General features: G+C 46.1%; 1 protein-coding gene across 6 annotated transcripts in view; it reads left to right on the plus strand.

Annotated features, from left to right (window-relative positions):
- Positions 1 to 20,406, plus strand: part of SORL1 (sortilin related receptor 1) — a 181,017-nt gene that overhangs the window by 22,963 nt on the left and 137,648 nt on the right. For 5 of the 6 annotated variants that reach the window (XM_024255047.3, XM_063728239.1, XM_054525270.1 and 2 more), the window contains exons 3-5: positions 3,038 to 3,163; positions 12,491 to 12,652; positions 14,505 to 14,572. In XM_024255047.3, coding sequence (XP_024110815.2) covers positions 3,038 to 3,163; positions 12,491 to 12,652; positions 14,505 to 14,572 — 356 coding nt within the window. Of the gene's footprint in view, positions 1 to 3,037; positions 3,164 to 12,490; positions 12,653 to 14,504; positions 14,573 to 20,406 lie in introns of those variants that run through there. The other variant, XM_054525271.1, reaches the window with a different exon arrangement.

Consider the following 20,406-nt stretch of genomic DNA (forward strand, 5'->3'; position numbering starts at 1 on the left):
TGTGGGTCTTTTCTCTCTGCCGGCCAGCGCTCCTTCCAGTGCTTGGCCTGTGGACTTGGTATAAGACCTTCCTACTTAGCAGAGAAACGTTAAGATGGAGAAGAGAACATTCTCCTAGAGGTAACTTGTTGGAGTAGAGAGACAACTGGACGTGGAATCGGAAGAAACTGTCATAGTTTTGTCTCTTACTAGCGGTATGACCCGGAGCTAGCCATTCACTTCTGGGAATCTTAGTTTTTGTTTATCTCTTAAACGGAAATCTCTTAGTGACTCACTGATTCATTCAGTTCATTCTTTTCTGTTCATTTATTTATCACATTTGTTTACTTGCTCTTTGGTTTATAATGATATTTATTCATCCTAGAAATCTTTGTTGAGTACCTGCTATGCCCCAGGTACACTGAAAGAGACAAAGGTGAGACTAACTCCGGTTTTTCAGATGAAGAGAGAGAATGTTTGTAAAGGAGTATTGCATACTGAAAAATGCTACCTTAATGTAAACTATCACCTTTGTGCCCCTGAAGAAATACATAGGGGGTTATCAAATTATGGGATGTCAGAGCTGGAAGAGACCTTAGTTTCATTCCTGAGAAGCCATTATTTTGCTCCATGTGATGTTTGAACCTAACCAGGACACTAATGTCCGTTCTTGGCCAGCAGAATAGAAGTGAGAAAGTGCTACTTCATCATTTTACCCACTCAGATTATCTGTGAACTCTCAGCCTGCACAATTTCTGAAGCTGCTTTTGTGGCAGCCCCTTACTGTGTATCTGGTAGTTGGGAACACATACTGTGTGTTCTAATAGCTTCTTCGACTGTGACCCAGATAAAGGCAGAGGCTCTGTCTTGGCCTCTTCTAACCTTAACATCTAGTAATTATTAAAGACCTGCATGTGCTCTCTGTTCCCTTTCTACATACCTTGTGTTTACATAGGGCATTGTTTGCAGACATTTACATGTTTACATGCCCATCGTGTCTAAAGACTATGTCTTTTATTAGTCTTTGTCTGTCTGGTGTCTAGACAATACCTGGCTCACATGGAACCCTCAAAACATGTTTGCTGATGACTCAGACAAGCAAGGATTGGAATACACCCTGCTCCACTTTGAATTCACCTGCCCTTCCCTCCCTCCCTTCCTCCCTCTCTCCCTCCCTTCTCCTCCCTCCCTTCCCTTCCCTCCCTCCTATCCTTCCTTCCTCCCTCCCTCCCTCCCTCCCTTCCTTCCTCCCTTCCTCCCTCCTTTCCTCCCTTCCTCGCTTCCTCCCTCCCTTCCTTCCTTCCTCGCTTCCTCCCTCCCTTCCTTCCTTCCTCGCTCTGTCACCCAGGCTGGAGTGCAACGGTGTGATCATGGCTCACTGCAGCCTGAAACTCCTGGGCTTAAGTGATCTTCCCACCTCAGCTTCCCAACTAACTGGGACTATAGGCTCAAACCACCAAGCCAGGCTCATTTTTATATTTTCTGTAGATATAGGGTCTCACTCCGTTGCCCAGGCTGGTCTCAAACTCCTGGCCTCAAGCCATCCTCCCACCTCAGTTTCCCAAAGTGTTGGGGTTACAGGCGTGAGCCTGGCCTCATTTTTCTTTAATGCTCCTAATCCCCTTTTCCATGAATCATTTGAAAAATAACTAAGTTATTATTAACATATTCACCTATCAGGCTTGTTTTTAACCCAGTGATTATATTAATTATTTCACATCTCACAGGTAGGTACGAAACATCTGAGACTTTCATTCTCCTATTTGTTACCTGTGGTGATAATGGCCTTGAGATCTCTGGCTTTGGAGGCAGGCAGCTTAGGTCAGAATTCCACTCTGCTACTTACTTTCTGTGTTACTTTGGCAGGGGACTAACCTCATGAGCCCCTGATGTCTTATCTGTAAAACAATTTTAATAATTGCATTGCCATGCAGGGCTGTTGTGAGTTACCTGAGCTCATTCATTTGAAGAGGTTGGTACTTTATCTTCACATAGTGAGCACTCGGGGAATGACAAACATTCTTATGTTTGTCACTGTGATTACTGCATAGCCAGAAACTGGGGTACAGTAGAGAAGCAAATACGATTGGCACCCTCATGGATTCTGCTGCTGTTACCATCTCCCATCCTACAGAGTCATAAAACACTAGTGCTGGTGAAGGGATTCTGCTCCCAGTATTTTCACGTCACTCAGCACTCTTTCATTTCCATCTCGGGCTACACGGTAGAGACCCATGAGGGTTTTCTTCTCTTTTGTGTGGAATGCTGTACAAACAGAACTTCCCAGCAGAAGAATGAAGAATTAGATACGTTTTGGGCACCGTTCAACAGATGGCAAAACAAATCCTCCGTTCCATTCCCCTCAGCTAGCCACATTCTCCCTCCTCTGGATGTAATTTGTTAAACACTTAACTCAGCCCTGGTGAGGAGGTTATTACTGTTTCTATCATTCGTCTCCTGCTCCAGGGACTTGCCTTGGCCTCAAAAAAGAGGATTGTGTATTCCAGGCAGTGGGGACTGCAGGGGTCCCATGCTTTCTGCCCCCACATGCTTGGGGACAGACATAGAGGTGCCTTGCCTCACCTTTGTGTGTTATCTGGTAACATCTGTCATTTCCTATCAGGCACCTAATGGGAGCCATGTTCAGGATCCAGGATGGGATGTTTGAAAGAGATCTTTCTGGCTGGGCACAGTGGCTCACGCCTGTAATCCCAGCACTTTGGGAGGCCGAGGCAGGCAGATCACAAGGTCAAGAGATCGAGACCATCCTGGCCAACATGGTGAAACCCCGTCTCTATTAAAAATACAAAAAAAAAAATAGCTGGACGTGGTGGCAGGTGCCTGTAATCCCAGCTACTTGGGAGGCTGAGGCAAGAGAATCGCTTGAACCCGGGAGGCAGAGGTTGCAGTGAGCCGAGATCGCGCCATTGCACTCCAGCCTGGGCAAAAAGAGTGAAACTCTTGTCTCCAAAAAAAAAAAAAAAAAAAAAAGAAAGAGATCTTTCTGCCAGTTTCTCACCAACTCTTTCTTTTTCTTCTCCTTTTCTGTATATTCCAGGTGTACGTGTCTTATGACTATGGAAAATCATTCAAGAAAATTTCAGACAAGTTAAACTTTGGCGTGGGAAATAGGAGTGAAGCTGTGATTGCCCAGTTCTACCACAGCCCTGCGGACAACAAGCGGGTAAGGAAGCGGCCATCCCTCCTGTCCTGACTTAATGGGACTAGGTTTTGGAAAGATTGCTGCACTTAAGGGGGTGCTAGGAGATGGCGCTCTCTGTGATCTTTGTAGCATGACTGATGGCCAGTGAGTTTTTGTGCTAACCTGGGCGTCTGTGACAGACTGCTGTTCTCAGGGTGGGTCTCTGCACAATCAGGCAGGCCAAGTACTGGTCAGGCAGGATTTCTAGACAAACAATGGCAGGTTAAACCACAGAAAATCAGCCAAATATTATAATACCTTGCCCGACTCGCAGATGGCAAAAATGTTTCCCAGGTACACTGAGAATAACCTTGCAGTCTAATTCATGTTTTCTAGGACACTATCAGTGTGTCTGCTTGCGTGCTTATGCGTGCTTGTATGTGTGTGTGTGCATGTACGTGCTTGTGTGCATGTGAGTACCTGTGTGCCTGTGGGTACCTGTGTGTGTGTGCTTGTGTGCATGTGGGTAACTGTGTGTGTGTGCTTGTGTGCTATGGGTACTTGTGTGGATGTGCATGCTTGTGTGTGTGTGAGGACCTTTGTGTGTGTGCTTGTGTGCGTGTAGGTACTTGTGTGTGTGTGGGTACCTGCGTGTGGGTGCTTATGCACGTATGGGTACCTGTGTGTGTGCTTGTGTGTGTGTGGGGATACCTGTGTGCATGCATTGGTACCCATGTGCGTGTGTGGGTACCTGCGTGCGTGTGCATGCTTGTGTGCACGTGGGTACCTGCGTGCGTGTGCATGCTTGTGTGCACGTGGGTAGCTGCGTGCGTGTGTTGGTGCACCCCTCTGTCCCTCGGCCTCTGAACCTGTACCGATATGGAAAAGAAAACCAAGGCAGCAGATATTGCTATGCCTCCTGCTTTGTTTTCCCAGCTGGCTGGCCCTGGGGGCTTTGTTTCTTCAGTTAGGCAATTTGATTTGAGGAAGCGTTGACCCTGGGCCCCCAGGGAGGTAGAGGCGGGAGGGCAGGAACCGGGCAGCCGGCAAGGCTTTCCTGACGGTTGGGTAGCTCTTAGCTCGGAGAGTTGTATTTCATTGCTTTCTTCCCCACTCTTGGGTTACCTTGTTTGTTTCCAGGCCAGATATTCTACGGAAAGACCCTTAGTAGAAAAACTAAGAGAAACGTTCTAGTAGCAAAAGCTTTCTGCTCCAGAAAGGAACAAGCAAGCAAGATCTACAGGGTCCTCCTTCCAGTCCCTAGTGCTGGCTTCTCAGGTTGCTTGAGGTCTCTTAGCAGGGGCTGCATTCAAAATATTTAGTGACTGGTGTGGCTTGGGCACTGACCAATCAGAACAAATCCTATCTGGAGGAGACTGGGTCCTGGACGTACCCTGCTGGGCCATGCATTAACTTTTGAGTTGCTGAATTTCAGGCAGATCCTGGGGAAGGGAACAGGCCATGGGAAATGTCGTGGGGTAGGCTTAGGAAGGGCCACTTAAGGGTTTCAGGGCAGCGGCTGTTGACCAGCTGGTACAGAGCAGTTGTTTTTTAACAACTGGAATGGTTATTACTGGTACATACTTGTTAAAATATCAGCTCTGCCTGATGATCTCAGAGTAGAGTGGCAGTTAGGAGCAAACTTCGCTTTCTTACCTAACTCCAGGGTGACAGAGTAAGTTTTCCCTCTGAGATGAAAAGCAAGGAGAAGGTGTTGGAGGGAATTGGCCCCATAGACGGGTCAGCCAGCCTTTGTGCCCCTCTGCCCCACTGCACAGTGTGGCCCGGAATCCTGGCCCCCGGGACTCCCAGAGGGGGGTGGGCCGTGCTGCTTGCCTTGCCTTTGGCTTCTCCATGAGGTGACGAGCCCTGCCCAGGGTCCAGCTCATAGCTGCCTCTTCTGTGGATGGATCCATATGTGCCCCGCCTCTCAAGAATCAAATTACACCTGCTGATGTGTTGTACGCTTGGAAATGCAGAGTGGATTTTGTGTTCTCACACAAAAATAACTATGAGAGGGAAAGCATTTGTTAATTAGCCAGATTTAACCATTAAACAATGTATGTATGTTTTTAAACATTATGTTCTACACGATAAATACATATAATAGTATGTCTATTTAAATAATTAAATTTGAAAAAAAACTAATTAAATATTATCATAAGTAATGGTAAAAACCAGAATTTCTTTTGCAACAAGCTAATAACACCTGGATTTCTCAATTTATTAAGTTGTACTTACCTGTTGGTGATGACGATTACTATATTTACACATTGTCTCAGAGCTCACTCTTGCAGAGGTTGTGGCCTCGAAAATGCCTTGTTGTCCCTCTGGAATCATTTCAGCTTCATCTCCTCCTCCTCCTCACCTCCTGCCGTGGTGCATGGATGTCTATAGGCAGGCTCCATCTCCTCCTCCCCAGCTCCTCCCCTAGAGCACAGATGTCTATAGGCAGGCTCCATCTCCTCCTCCCCAGCTCCTCCCCTAGAGCACAGATGTCTATAGGCAGGCTCCATCTCCTCCTCCCCAGCTCCTCCCCTAGAGCACAGATGTCTATAGGCAGGCTCCATCTCCTCCTCCCCAGCTCCTCCCCTAGAGCACAGATGTCTATAGGCAGGCTCCATCTCTTCTTCCCCAGCTCCTCCCCTAGAGCACAGATGTCTATAGGCAGGCTCCATCTCTTCTTCCTCAGCTCCTCCCCTAGTGCACAGATGTCTATAGGCAGGCTCCATCTCCTCCTCCCCAGCTCCTCCCCTAGAGCACATATGTCTATAGGCAGGCTCCATCTCTTCTTCCCCAGCTCCTCCTCTAGAGCACAGATGTCTATAGGCAGGCTCCATCTCCTCCTCCCCAGCTCCTCCCCTAGTGCACAGATGTCTATAGGCAGGCTCCATCTCCTCCTCCCCAGCTCCTCCCCTAGTGCACAGATGTCTATAGGCAGGCTCCATCTCCTCCTCCCCAGCTCCTCCCCTAGAGCACAGATGTCTATAGGCAGGCTCCATCTCTTCTTCCCCAGCCCCTCCCCTAGAGCACAGATGTCTATAGGCAGGCTCCATCTCCTCCTCCCCAGCTCCTCCCCTAGTGCACAGATGTCTATAGGCAGGCTCCATCTCTTCTTCCCCAGCTTCTCCCCTAGTGCACAGATGTCTATAGGCAGGCTCCATCTCCTCCCCAGCTCCTCCCCTAGAGCACAGATGTCTGTAGGCAGGCTCCATCTCTTCTTCCCCAGCTCCTCCCCTAGTGCACAGATGTCTATAGGCAGGCTCCATCTCCTCCTCCCCAGCTCCTCCCCTAGTGCACAGATGTCTATAGGCAGGCTCCATCTGTTGTTCCCCAGCTTCTTCCATAGTACACAGATGCCTATAGGTGGGTTCCGACTTCCTTTCTGCTTGTTGTGGGTTGTGGTGAGCAACTGCTAAGGCCACAAGTCTGAAGAGTCAGAAGACAGGACGGATGATGTTTTGGACTTGGAGGAGGAGGGTTGGTGCAGGCAGAGGACTGGGGCTTTGGAAGCACTGGATCTGGAGAAGGAGCAGAGCAGGGGCCGTGGTGTTTGGGGCAAGAGCAAGGGGAAACTGGAGGGTGATTGCAGTAAAGGAGTTTAGGTGCTGCACAGTGGAATGGGGGTGACATGTTTGCAGCCCAAGTGCTGTGTACCTGTGAGTGGTGTGTCTTAGATTCTCATGGGTGGATATTCTTTGGAGTTGGTGGGGATGGAGAAGTCAGGAGAAAAAAGGCTGCCTTCTTGGAGAATTTGTTGACAGTTGGACCTCAGGCCTCGAACAGGCTGAGTAGGTTGGGGGGGCAGCATTCTCTGTAGATAGTTTCTAATTCCCCAGAGAAGGCTGCTCCTCACCACCCCACCAGACTCTCAGGAAGGAAATGATGACTCTTAACATGATGATTGCTTCTGTTACTTTTGCCTTTGTCCCCTGGAAGGCAAATTGCCCCACCAGACCTACCACTTCCTGAGAAAAATCACAGAAGCTGGGTGCCTTGCTGTCAACAGCAGGGCGCTCCGCCTAGGCAGATCACCCAGGTGAAAATGTGAGCTGCCAAGGAGCATTTGAAATGGTTGAAATGAGTGTTAGCAGCTGCTCGGAAAGGTTAAGATGTCAGGAAAGGGCAGCGTGGATGTCCAGGAGCATGAGTGCCTGTGGAAGGGGAGAGAAGGTGCTAGCGCGGCATCCAGCTCCAGTCCGAAGGCTTTGCCTTGTGATGGAGATGGCGCTTGTGGGCCCATGTGAGTTTTGGGTCTATTTTTGCATTAGCCAGCAGTCCCACTTCCTTCTTGGTCTCCTGTGTGCTGCCCTGAACCATTGTGCAGTGCTTGCCACATGGCAGTTCCACCAACATTGTGGGGCCCCTGAGATTGGTCAGACAGAGTTGAAATATGTTTGGCGCTGTTATTTGCTTACTTAATAATTTTTTAAAAATAGAGACATGGGTCTTGCACTGCCATACAGCCTGGGCACAATCATAGCTCACTGTAACCTCAAATTCCAGGGCTCAGGTGATCTTCCTGTCTCAGCCTTCCTGGTAGCTGTGACTACGGGCCAGCGCCACTGCATATCTGGGGCTTTTTTAAAAAGGCCACTGAATGTACTGTTAGGCCTCACAGCCTCAGCCTCAGCAGAAGCAAGAGCCAGTCCTGCCTTTTTCCAGGCAGAGGTTGGTCCTAGGTAAAATTTCATTCCTACCTTTTAGAGGGATGTTCCTTCATTGCCTTCTCTGTCCTTCCTCCTCTCGTTGTACTCTTGGTTTCTCCACTTGAAACTGGAGAAAGTCACTTATGCTAATAGACTGTGGATACATTCTATAGCTTAGTTTGTTTTCTTTCCAGAGGTATTTGTATTTTCAGAGGAAACACAGCTTTTAACCAAAGGAGGAAGCTCCTCTGGAATATTAAGTTACTGCAAACAGGGTTGGAGAGACTGGGGTACACAAAGGCGCTTCTGAAATTGCATAGTTTGGGAAGCACCTTGTAGGTCAGCTCTTGGTCAGTCTGTAGGTTTGGCCTCCAGTAAACTTGACAGCCAGGCAGCACAGAGACTTAAAAGCCAGGGTGAAATACTGTGTCTTCCTAACATGTACATATCTGACCCTTTGTATCACAGCATGAGGTACCGTGTGCTCAAGTGATGAATGTAACCTACAAATAATAGAGCTAGGGGAATCAAATGAGGTTGGATCATAGAAGTCAAGTCTTCATGGGGTACTTAGGATTAGATATGAGCTTCAAGGATGGGCATGTGACCCCAGTAAGTAGAGCAGAGCTGGCAGGAGCCCTTAAGCAGGAGAAGGGCATCAGCAGAGACTGCAAAGTGCCAAAATGTGGTTTCTGTGCAGGACAGCGAGGAGATTCACTTCTCGGTGGTGGAGAGTTTGTATTGAGCTGCTGTGCAATGTCAAACAGGCCCCTGTCTGAAGATGGAGATTGTCTTTTGCTTTGAGGACTGAAGAGAGCTAGGAAAGAATATTTGAGTAGGGGTGGGTGTAAATGAATAGTGTCCTTTAGGGAAATGTGTCTTCTGGCAATATTCCTGACTTTCCCTTTTAGCAGGGAAAGATTAGAGAAGAGTCTAGAAAGGGAACTATTGTGTCAGTGTAGGCATGAAGTTGCTCAGTTGCTCAATCAAACCTAGTATCACCCTCTAAGTATTTCATTTAGGCCCTGGAAGACATGAGGATGAAGAAAACCCATTGCCTGCCTCCAGTTTGTTTAGTCTCTAGTGAAGACGTGGGCCATGCCAATAGCACTGAGAGGAAAAAGGAAGGCACATATTTTGAGAAAGATTTGAAAGGAAAACAAAACAGGTTTGGTGGCTGATAGAGAGTGAGGGCCAAAGGGAGGGACTGGAGTAAAAACCCATCTCTGCTTATGAGTAGTGGGGCTGGGAGAAGGCATAGCAGGCAGGGGACTTGGGACGTGGGGAGGGAGAATTGGGTTTTGTTGGGAAAGTTTTGAAGAACTCAAGTTTTGTGTATAGTAAAATATCTTGGCCCATCAAAAGTGGAGATGGTGAGAAGGTAAACAAAAATGGAATCTCTGTAAGAAGTGAGGGTTAGACTGTAGATTTGAAAGTCATGCCATGCTTCTTCTTTTGTTTTTGAGACAGAGTCTCACTCCATCACCCAGGCTGGAGTGCAGTGGTGTGATGTCGGCTCATTGCAACCTCTGCCTCCCAGGTTCAAGCGATTCTTGCACCTCAGCCTCCTGAGTAGCTGGAATTACAGGTGCACACCACCATGCCCAGCTAATTTTTTGTATTTTTAGTAGAGATGAGGTTTTGCCATGTTGGCCAGGCTGGTCTTGAACCCCTGACCTGAAGTGATCTGCCCACCTTGGCCTCCCAAAGTGGTGGGATTACAGGTGTGAGCCACCCCGCCCGGCCCCATGCTTGTTCTTAAGGGTGGTAGTTGAAGCTTTGTGAAAGGATAAGCCAAGGTGAGCAGCAAAGGATGGAAAAAGAATGAGGTTATATGAGCGTAGGGAGTGGGGAGGACCAAGGAGCCAGCAGAGGAGAATCAAGGCCTGAGATGATGAGGGGCCGGGGATGGAGAGGTGAAATGAGAGGGTGCTGTGGATTAGGAGAAAAGGCGCACAAATGAGTTAAATGGTACAAGGTAAGACCTATGAATGAAGTTCAGGAAATGGTGCCTTTTTGTTAAAAGAGCTGTTAAGAGGTGAGATGTGAACATGTGAACCAGTCAGATACTGACGTCAATGCTGCCTAGTGCTGCGTCACATTGGGCAGTAAACTACTCTCAGTCTCAGTGTCCTCATTATTAAAAGAGTGTATAACGGTAATATCCAAAGCACTGAGTTACTGTGAACCCTGAATGAGATAGGGCATGCCAAACTTTTAGCTCAGTGCCTGGCATATAGGAAGTGCTCTTGAAAACGTTTAGCTATTACCATGGACAATAATACGTTCTATGACGAGGTGCATGATTTTTGGATTCTCCAGTGTGAGACTGCAGGAAGCCATGGAACAGATTTCTGGGGAAATCTTTTCAAACTGAGAATGCTTCCTTCCCCAATAACCTAGGTGGTTTGGGAGCAGGAAGATGGACTATGTTATTTCTGGGGAATACTTTTATGCCAAAAATTATGATGATCCTCTTAGAATCATAATCGTTTTTTATAACATTGCATTTTATTGTAGTTTTTGCTTTCAAAACATTTACTACCTTTTCCGGTTCGATTTAATGAGGCTTCTACAGAGTTTAGAGATTTACCTGAGATGCTGGGGAGGAAACATGAGAGAGCGAATCCACAAAATATGTCCCTGGGAAGTTTATGGTCTGGATTTGGGGAGAGAGTGCAAATGAAAAGGAGTGAGCACATCTGAAAGCAGCATGAGACAAGTGCAAAGTGCTGGTCCACACCGAGGCTGTGGCGCTGAAAGGTTTCAGAGCTGGAGATTGATCTGGGTCAGGTGGAGTCCATTAGAGAAAGTGTCCTTGGGTTTATCCTGCAGGATTGCTTGACTTCTAGGATGTCAATGACTGGCTGTGGGTAGAACTAGGTCCCTGTTGCTCTGGTTTCTGATTCATAATCTCCTGAGCCTTCCTCATTTTTCCAGGAGCAGGGACCGGCCTCTGGGTCTTGCCAGGTGTGCATGTGAGGCCTTACATCATCTGTGCTTCCCAGCCTTGTTTTCTGGTTATTTCTCTCAGGCCCTCAAGACTGTCGCTGGGTGCAGTGGCTCTTGCCTGTAATCCCAGCACTTTAGGAGGCTGAGGCAGGCTGATGGCTTGAGCTCAGGAGTTTGAGACCAGCCTGGGCAACATGGCGAGACTCTGTTTCTTTCTTTTTTTTTCTTTTTTGAGACAGAGTCTCGCTCTGTCACCCAGGCTGGAGTGTGGTGGCATGATCTCGGCTCACTGCAAGCTCTGCCTCCCGGGTTCATGCCATTCTCCTGCCTCAGCCTCCCGAGTAGCTGGGATTACAGGCACCCACCACCACGCCTGGCTAATTTTTTGTATTTTTAGTAGAGATGGGTTTTCACCATGTTAGCCAGGATGGTCTTGATCTCCTGACCTCGTGATCCCCCTGCCTCGGCCTCCCAAAGTGCTGGGATTACAGCCGTGAGCCACTGTGCCCGGCGGTGAGATTCTGTTTCTACAAAAAATACAAAAAGTTAGCTGGGTGTGATGGCACACACCTGTAGTCCCAACTACCTGGGAGGCTGAGGTGAGATGACTGCCTGAGCCTGGGGAGGTCAAGGCTGCACTGAGCCATGATTGTGCCACTGCACTCCAGCCTGGGCAACAGAGTGAGACTCTGTCTCAAATAAACAAGACTCTCGTCAAACCCATGCTGTATCTCTTTTCCCACTTTGTACCCAAACCCACACTGCCCTACACGTGGAATGTTCTTTCCATGCGGGAGTCTCACCTGCCCTTCGAGGCCCACCTCTTCCATGGAATCATTTCTCATCTCTCAGCCTGGAGAGGCACTCATAGGACTCTGGTCATGGCTTCTCATTCAGCCTCACTTTCTCTTGACTGATGGTTAGCCCTGGACATGTCTGTCTCCCATGTTAGATTTTGAGCTACTTGAGGGAAGGCATCTTGGGTTTTTGTGGCAGCTCCTGAGCGTCTGGTCCATGGTGGGAATGCAGCACACATGTGTTAGGTTGAATTGCCTGGATCCTTCTCCCCAGGGAACTCTTTCAGCCACAGCCACTATCCAGCCTAAATTGTTCAGATTCACTCATCCACACAGAAGCTAAGTAGGATGAGGCCCGTGCTCAACAGAGCTACTTACTGCTTTGCCCCAGAGTGAGCCTGCCAGCCACAGTGGCAGCCTGGTCCCCAGAGCTGCCGGTCACCTGGCATAGCAGCAAGAAGGAGAAGCTTATCTTCTTAGATGGAAGTGATTTTAGTGCTTTTCCTGGAAAGCCATGTCCCATAGCTGCTTGGAGGATGCAGGGAGACTCAACCATCCCATCTGTGTTAGCCAATCTGAAAAGTAGGGCGTCTCTGTCCCAGATGCCAGTAACTACCCTCTGATTGTGACTGAGTGACCTACTAGGGAGTGGGAATTGCTAATTCCATTGAAAGGAAAAAACAGAAAGGCCAACTTCATTACCTGGTTAAACAAGCCCATCTTGTAGCTTCATCCCAGTCCATCTCCAGGCCTCCTCTTTTGCTGAGCCTTGTTTGGAGTGTGCCAGTGTCTTTTTATTGCCAAGAGATGGGGAGAAAGCCATTGGGGAAGCCCTGTAAGGCTGTGGTGCCTTGTTGGTGCCAGTTGGCCCCTGCACATGTGTGTACTTGCGTGGACTCGCACATGATTTAGGGGAGCGTTGGGCAGCTCTGGACAGGGCCTGCTCTGAACTTACCTGTTTTCCCTTGCAGTACATCTTTGCAGACGCTTATGCCCAGTACCTCTGGATCACGTTTGACTTCTGCAACACTCTTCAAGGCTTTTCCATCCCATTTCGGGCAGCTGATCTCCTCCTACACAGTAAGGCCTCCAACCTTCTCTTGGGCTTCGACAGATCCCACCCCAACAAGCAGGTAAGAGAGCTTTCGGAACCCAGTTGCATGGGGCTCCTCTAGTTTTCTCCTCTGCCTGTGTGGATTGTGTGTCCTTTGAGTGACCTCGCCTCCTGCCTCTCCCTCCTTCTCTCTCAGGCCTAGCCTTTGTAGCTACTATTTCACTTACCAGGGCTCAAGAAAAATATCTCCTCCTGGCACTCTCAGTTGGCAGCCCAGCCAGCCATCAGCACCCAGCACTTGGCAGGTCCTGTGAGTTAAACATCGTGCCCTTCTCCATGCAGTTGCACCTTTGTTAGCCCTTGGGGTAAATTGAGGCTCTGGAATTTAATCAGAGAGAGAGCCAGGTAGAGAAAGCTGGAATCTGAGCTCTTCTGGGACCTCTTGATGAATTTCTGTTCTGCTTTCCCCATCCTCCACCTTAAACACTGCTTTTGCCTCCCATTTATTTGAAGTTACCACTAACAGTAATAGTCTTCCTTCGAGTGCGTGCATGTGTATCATATAAATGTGTGTATTTTCCTCCTTCAACCCAGCTTTGAAGGAAATCTGAGAGATGAGGAAAGAGCCTGAGTAAGATTTATATCTCAAGGTTGAAGCTTGCCAAGTCAAGGATATTGGTTTGGCAAAAATCTGTGAAACTTGTAGATCCTGTATGATTGGATTTACAGTGAGCCCTGAGTGTTTTTGCTCAGAGAAACCTTGGAACATTTCTTTGCAGGTTGTTTAACCAAAACACAGATCTGTTTACCTTTGCTTGCCTTAGGGAGTAACCTAAGTATGGGCTGGGTCAGTTTACCAGTGGAGGGGGAATTATTGTTATTTTGGGTCTCTTGCTTCTTAATACATGGTTGCTAGGGCCAGAGGAACCCTCAGATTCCATCTGTGGAAGTTGAGGGGCTTTGGCAAAGATCAGCAAGTTAATTCCTCATTGCCACAGCCGTGTATTCAATTGGTTCTCTGTGGGGCTCTGTACTTAGCTGGTGTCCTCTGCATTGATCTTTAATTATCAGGGCCCGTTACTGTTGTTTCCTTCCTCTTTTTTTTTTTTGTGTTAAAATACTCATAACGTACAATTTGCTGTCTTGACCCTTTTAAGCATGCAGTTTAGTGATATTGAGTATATTCATATTGTTTGGCAGCCATCACCACCATCCATCTCTAGAACACTTTTCATCTTGCAAGACTGAAACGCTACACCCATTAAATAATGCCTCTCTGCCCCCAGCCCCTGGCAACCACCATTGTACTTTCTGTCTCTATGCTTTTGCCTACTCTAGGTACCTCCTAAGTGGAATTATATACTATTTGTCCCTTTGTGATAGACTTATTTCACTTAGCAGAATGTCCTTAAGATTAATCCATATTGTAGCATGTGTCAATTTTTTTCTTTTTAAGGCTGAATAATATTCCATTGTATGCATAGACCACATTTTGCTTATTTGCTTATCCCTCATGGACACTTGGATTGCTTCCACATTTTAGCTGTTGTGAATAATGCTGCTATCTGTGAAAGGTTTTTAAGGACTCTGTTTCTTCGTTGAAAAGTGCTGAGTATAATCATCCTTTGGTTTTTACCATTACCTAGAGGCTAGTCTTGAGTGAAATATAATTTTTGGTAATTTGTAAATGGAAGGCAAGTCCTACTCATTTTTCCTTCCAGTTGCTATTGAGAGAACACATAGGTACACAGTTGTCTTTCCTTTCTTGCCCTTGTTTCCTTTTGGAGCAACTGAGCTGGCTTTGGCAGTCTCAGTGCCTGCCTTCACAGACAGCGTGTCATGGAAGGTGGGATTTCAGCGGGTGTTTGATGGTGATGCCATTCAGGTTGTATTATACATGCCTCTTGCATCATGACCACTTGTCTTTGCAGCTGTGGAAGTCAGATGACTTTGGCCAGACCTGGATCATGATTCAGGAACATGTCAAGTCCTTTTCTTGGTAAGTTGTGTCATCTAAGAAATCTTGATGTACATGACCTCCTTTCTCCAGTTCTAGCTCCTTCATGGTGGACAAACCTGCCCTCCCCTGAAATGTCAAGCATTTGTTCAGGAAATACGTTTTTCCAGATCTGAGAATTAGAGCTGTAAGTGCAAATACAATGATCTCAATGGGGAAGAGAGTGGAGGGGAGGAGAAAGTAAGGTTATTTATGAGAGGAGTGGTAGAGCTTTTGCATTTTTCAATCAATCAGGGAACCCAGGGGAATCTTGAGGCCCTTGCATGTTTGTAGAGTTTCATTTTTAGAGCATCATATTAGAAGTGGGAGTTTTTTCTCTATATAAAATTCATGCATTTCGCTGGGCACAGTGGCTCACGCCTGTAATCCCAGCACTTTGGGAGGCTGAGGTGGGCAGATCACCCGAGGTCGGGAGTTCAAGACCAGCCTGGCCAACATGGTCAAACTCTGTCTCTACTAAAAATACAAAAATTAGCCGAGCATGATGGTATGTGCCTATAATCCCAGCTACTTGGGAGGCTGAGGCAAGAAAACCACTTCAACCCGGGAGGCAGAGGTTGCAGTGAGCCGAGACCGCATCACTGCACTCCAGTCTGGGAGATACAGTGAGGCTCTGTCTCAAAAAAAAAAAAAATTCTGCATTTGTTCGTAACATTTTCTTGAATGTCTGTTAAATAGAAAATCTACTAGATGCTTAAGGGGATAAGAAGTTGAATAATTTATGGATATAGTTATTAAGGAGAGGTAAGGAAAGACAGTTCAGATACATAACACACATTGTGAAAGAGGCACAGAGGTAACAGACATAGTATGAGAAGCTAGAGAGAGGATTTATCCTTCCAGATGGGAGGATCATAAACAGCTTTGTAGAGGAGGTGGCCCTTGATCCAGGATGTGCACAATAGGTAGGATGTCCCTGTGTGGAGGTGTGGAGGACAAGAATTCCAGGCAGAGGAACAAAGTGGCCAAAGGCACAGGGATGGGCCAATGTGGTGCTTGGGTAGAGAACATGAACTCTTAATTTTGGACTGTGTATTGGGTGAAGTTTTGAAAGGGAAGTTGGTATTAGAATCTGCATTGCTTGATAAAGGAATTTGAGCTGCATTCTGAAAGCAATGAGGTACCACTGTAGTTTTTTGAGAAGAGGAGTGAAATAAACAGGCTGTACTTCAAGAAGTACTTCTAGAAGTAAATAGTAATATACTTATTGTAATTTACTATTACAGTGATAAAGTAGTATAGGATCTTGAATTATATGAATTTGTATGTCTGCAGGCAAATGTGTAGGACAGATTTCTAGGAGTGGGTATGCTGGGTCAGTGGGTTTATCTAGCAGCTATCCATTCACTCACATGGATGACTGATAGGTATTGCAAACTTGACCCCTCGCAAGTTGACTCTTGATCTTCACCACCCCAAATCAGCTCCACCTATAATTTTTCTCATTTGCTCAGGCCAAAATCTTTGGAGTCATTGTTGATTTCCGCATTTGTTTTATGCTTTACATTCATTCTATCAGGAAATCCTATTGGTTCCACCTTTAGTATATATCTAGAATCTTCTACTCAGGTACCACTTCTGCTGCCAGCCTCCAGTGTCATTGCTCATTAGTCTCCCAACTAGTCTTCCTGCTTTTACTCTTGTTTTTCTATCATTAATTCTTAGCATGTGGTCAGTTTGAGTCTATTCAAACAAATTAGATCATTTTGTTCCTCTGCTTTGAACCCTTTAATGCTTCGTCATTTCTTTCAGATTAAATGTCAGATACCTTCTTACCACAGGGAACAGGATATTTGCAATTGCTGTTTTTTCTGCCTAAAATGCTGTTACCCAAGATATACTTACTGCTTACTCCCTTACTTCATTCCAGTCTTTGCTCAAATAACATCTTCTAAATGAAGCCCACCTTATTTATGCCCACCTTAGGATCCTATTTAAAATTGCACCTGGCCAAGCGCGGTGGCTCATGCCTGTAATCCCAGCACCTTGGGAGGCCAAGGTGGGTGGACCATTTGAGGTCAGGAGTTCGAGACCAGCCTGGCCAACATGATGAAACCCCATCTCCACTAAAAACACAAAAATTAGCTGGGCATGGTGGCGGGCGCCTGTAGTCCCAGCTACTCGGGAGGCTGAGGCAGGAGAATCGCTTGAACCCGGTAGGTGGAGGTTGCAGTGAGCTGAGATTGCATCCCTGCTCTCCAGCCTGGGCGACAGACCAAGACACTGTCTCAATAAATAAATAAATAAATAATAACTGTCTCAATGAATGAATGAATGAATAAAAATAAAATTGCACCTACTCCTCTATTATTCCCAATCTCCTATACTGTGTTCTGTTCTGTTTTGCAGAGCACTTTACCACATTCTAAAATACTATTATTATGCTTATTATTTGTCTTTCTCTCTTCAATAGAATGAAAGCTTCCCAAGGGCAAGGACTTTTGTAAGTCTTGTGCACTGATATATCCACAGTGAATAAATCCTTAAAATTGTAACTTTGGTAGAGAGTGCCAGATTTGCTATAGAAAGTGTCAAGTTTGCACTCATCTCAACAAGATAAAATAGTGTCTCCCTCCACAGCCAATGTGTTAGGGAAGAAATATGATCTCTGGTTTAATTTGCATTTTCCTTATTATGAGTTAGAACATCTTTTAATCTGCTTAAGGGTCATTTTTTTTTTTTTTTGAGACGGAGTCTTGCTCTGTTGCCCAGGCTGGAGTGCAGTGGCGTGATCTTGGCTCACTGCAACTTCCGCCTCCAGGGTTCAAGCAATTCTCTGCCTCAGCCTCCTGAGTAGCTGGGATTACAGGTGCCTGCCACCACGCCTGGCTAATTTTATTTATTTTTATTTTATATTTTTTAGTGAGAGTCTCACTCTTTTACCCAGGCTGGAGTGCAGTGACACTATCATAGCTTACAGCAGCTTCAAACTCTTGGGCTCAAGTGATCCTCCCACCTCAGCCTCTCAAGTAGCTAGGACTACAGGCACGTGCAGCCATGCCTAGCTAATTTTTAAATTTTTTTGTAGAAAGGAGTTCTCCCTATGTTTCCCAGGCTGATCTCAAACACCTGGCCTCAAGCAATCCTCCCACCTTGGCCTTCCAAAGTGCTGGGATTATGGTTTGTTTTATTTATTTGTTTGTTTGTCTGTTTAAGTATGACCAGGCTGGAGTGTAGTAGCCTGATCTTGGCTCACAGCAACCTCTGCCTCCCGGATTCAAGCGATTCTCCTGTCTCAGTCTCCTGAGAAGTTGGGATTACAGGCACCCACCACCATGGCTGGTTAATTTTTGTATTTTTAGTAGAGACGAAGTTTCACCATGTTGGCCAGGCTGGTCTCGAACTCCCAACCCTAGGTGATCCACCCACCTCGGCCTCCCAAAGTGCTGAGATCACAGGTGTGAGCCACTGTGCCTGACCTCATGCCTGTTTTCTATTTGATTATTGGTCTTTTCATTATTGATTTCAAGGAGCTCTTTATATATTTGAGATTAGCCCTTTGGCTGTGATATGAGATAGATTGTATGTGTGTGTATTTATATTTCTATCTCCTAGTTTTTCGTTTGTTTTTAGACTTTTACTTGTAATTTTAGTCCTCATTAAGTGTAATGGTCCCAGAAGATGTAGATACTGCCTTTGTTTCTTTTAGTTCTCCATGTAAAGTGAAATGTCTTTTAGTTGGTATTGCTTCCTTAGTAATAGAGGATGGTAAAGACGGAGCTGGTATGTTGAGGAGCCTTACAGCTGACCATCATCAGACACCCATAGACTCTGTTTATATTTCCACAGAGGGTAGCTGTTTCTGACCCTTTTGTTATTTTCCTTGAGCAAAAGTTGTGGGATCTTAGTGAAATTATAACCACAGTCTCATCCAAGGACACCATCTGCTCAAGGAAAACCATTAGAACTTTCTTCTGCTTTATTTGAATTTTAAGGGGAAAAATTGTTCTTTTATCTGCTTAAGAAACTATAAATTAAGAGGGCAAACCAGCAGAATTACTAGATAAGGGAACATACAATTTAGAAATTTTAAGTTCTAAAATCATATTGCACCTTCTGCCTCTATGTAGATATACAGATATCCTGGGAGAAAGGACTGGTTTATCTCATTGAAGCTAATGACATGTCGGTTAGGGGATGTTAGGCTATTTGCAGGATTTTTCTCCCTAGGTTTCCCCATAATAAGTGAAAGTGTAATATAGTCTCTCAGAATAATGATATACATTTGTTCAACAACGCTTGGCAAGTTGGGAGCAGCAGGAGTGGGAAAGCTAATAATTTACATGGTCCGGAGCTTGAGATTGGCAAGACAGAACAGTGGAAGACCTGGAGGGGGCTGAGGGGACTCAAAGATACCCTGTGGAGTATCATTGAGGGATTTCAGGTGAGGCCAGGTGAGGCTGGTGACTGCTCAGAGATAGAGCAAGGATTGGAATTTCTCAATGAGGGCAAAGACAATAGAAAGTAGGTGTCAGTGAGCGTAAGACATTGGAAGTCTAAGTGATTGCAAAGTATGAGAGCTTGTAGGTGGAGCAGCTTGCAGAAATGGGAGGTCCAAATATGGATTACGGAAGAAAATTGGGATGAAAGTCACAGTTCTTTCTATCTCTAGGTGTTGGCTGCTGCTTTTGGTTAGGAAGGAGTAATAGAGGTGAGCTGGGTCTCAAAATAGCTCAATAAAGGTTCCTTCCTCTCTGCCGTTTTTAAAATACCAAGCAGCCTCATTTTAATTTGCATATCCTCTGGCTAGAGGAAGTACTTTAATCAGTATTTCTAATTGTGGAAAAGAAGAGAACATGCCACCACCCGCCCACACATGCACACAGAGGATTTGATAATGAAGAATAGTGTTCTCCCACACTAGGACCAAGGCTGCTGGTTTCTCCGTTGCCCTAAGAATCCAGATTGTAGGGCAAAACTCAAGTCTTGCTCCCATTGTAAAAAGAAGCTCTTTTTTCTTTGTTTTTTTGGGGCAGGGTGTTGCTCTCTTGCCCAGGCTGGAGTGCAATGGCACAATCATGGCTCACCCAGCTCAAACTTCCAGGCTTCAATCCACCCACCTCAGCCTCCTGAGTAGCTGGGGCTACAGGTGTGCACCAGCGTGCCTGGCTAATTTTTTTAAATTTATTTTTTGTAGAGGCGGAGTCTCACTATGTTGCCCAGGCTGGTCTCGAACTCTTGGGTTCAAATGATCCCCCTCCCTACCCTGGCCTCAGCCTCCCAAAGTGTTGGGATTACAGGTGTGACCCACTGCATCTGGCAAAAGAGGTTCTTGTTTTTCTGTTTCTTATCTTCCTTTTTGGGAGGGGTAGGGGAGAATATGCTCTTGACAGTATATCTCTGAAGGAATTTGACACGATTACCTTCATTATTCTGAGAGCCATCGTGCATATGGAACTGTATAAGGGCAGTTAGCTAACTGAGGCCTTCTGCTTTTCCTTGAGTCATCACTCTGTATTCTCACTACAAGACTATCTTCCTGACTTTTCCATTTATTTTTTCCATTTGCTGAATAGTTCCCATGGCCTTGGTGTTCTTGAGAATGTTAGGAGACCTGGAGCAGATAAGTTGTCCTCTGAGCTGCTGTGTGGGGATTCTTGGGGGAACACTGGCTCAGAAGTTCTTCTCCAAGGTAGTTTGGCCCGGTCATTCTATGTTTTCATTTTGGATTAGCTTCTCAAATTGCCCCACGGATCCAATGCAGAAAGTATCTCTTCAGCTAGGAATACTATAGGGTAAAATGAAATCTAAGACATGGCTTTCCAAGGCATCTATACTGTGTCTAGGAAGCTCAGACAAATACATAATGGTGAACA

The sequence above is a fragment of the Pongo abelii genome, chromosome 9 (assembly GCF_028885655.2).
Source record: "Pongo abelii isolate AG06213 chromosome 9, NHGRI_mPonAbe1-v2.0_pri, whole genome shotgun sequence".
Lineage (NCBI taxonomy): Eukaryota > Metazoa > Chordata > Mammalia > Primates > Hominidae > Pongo > Pongo abelii.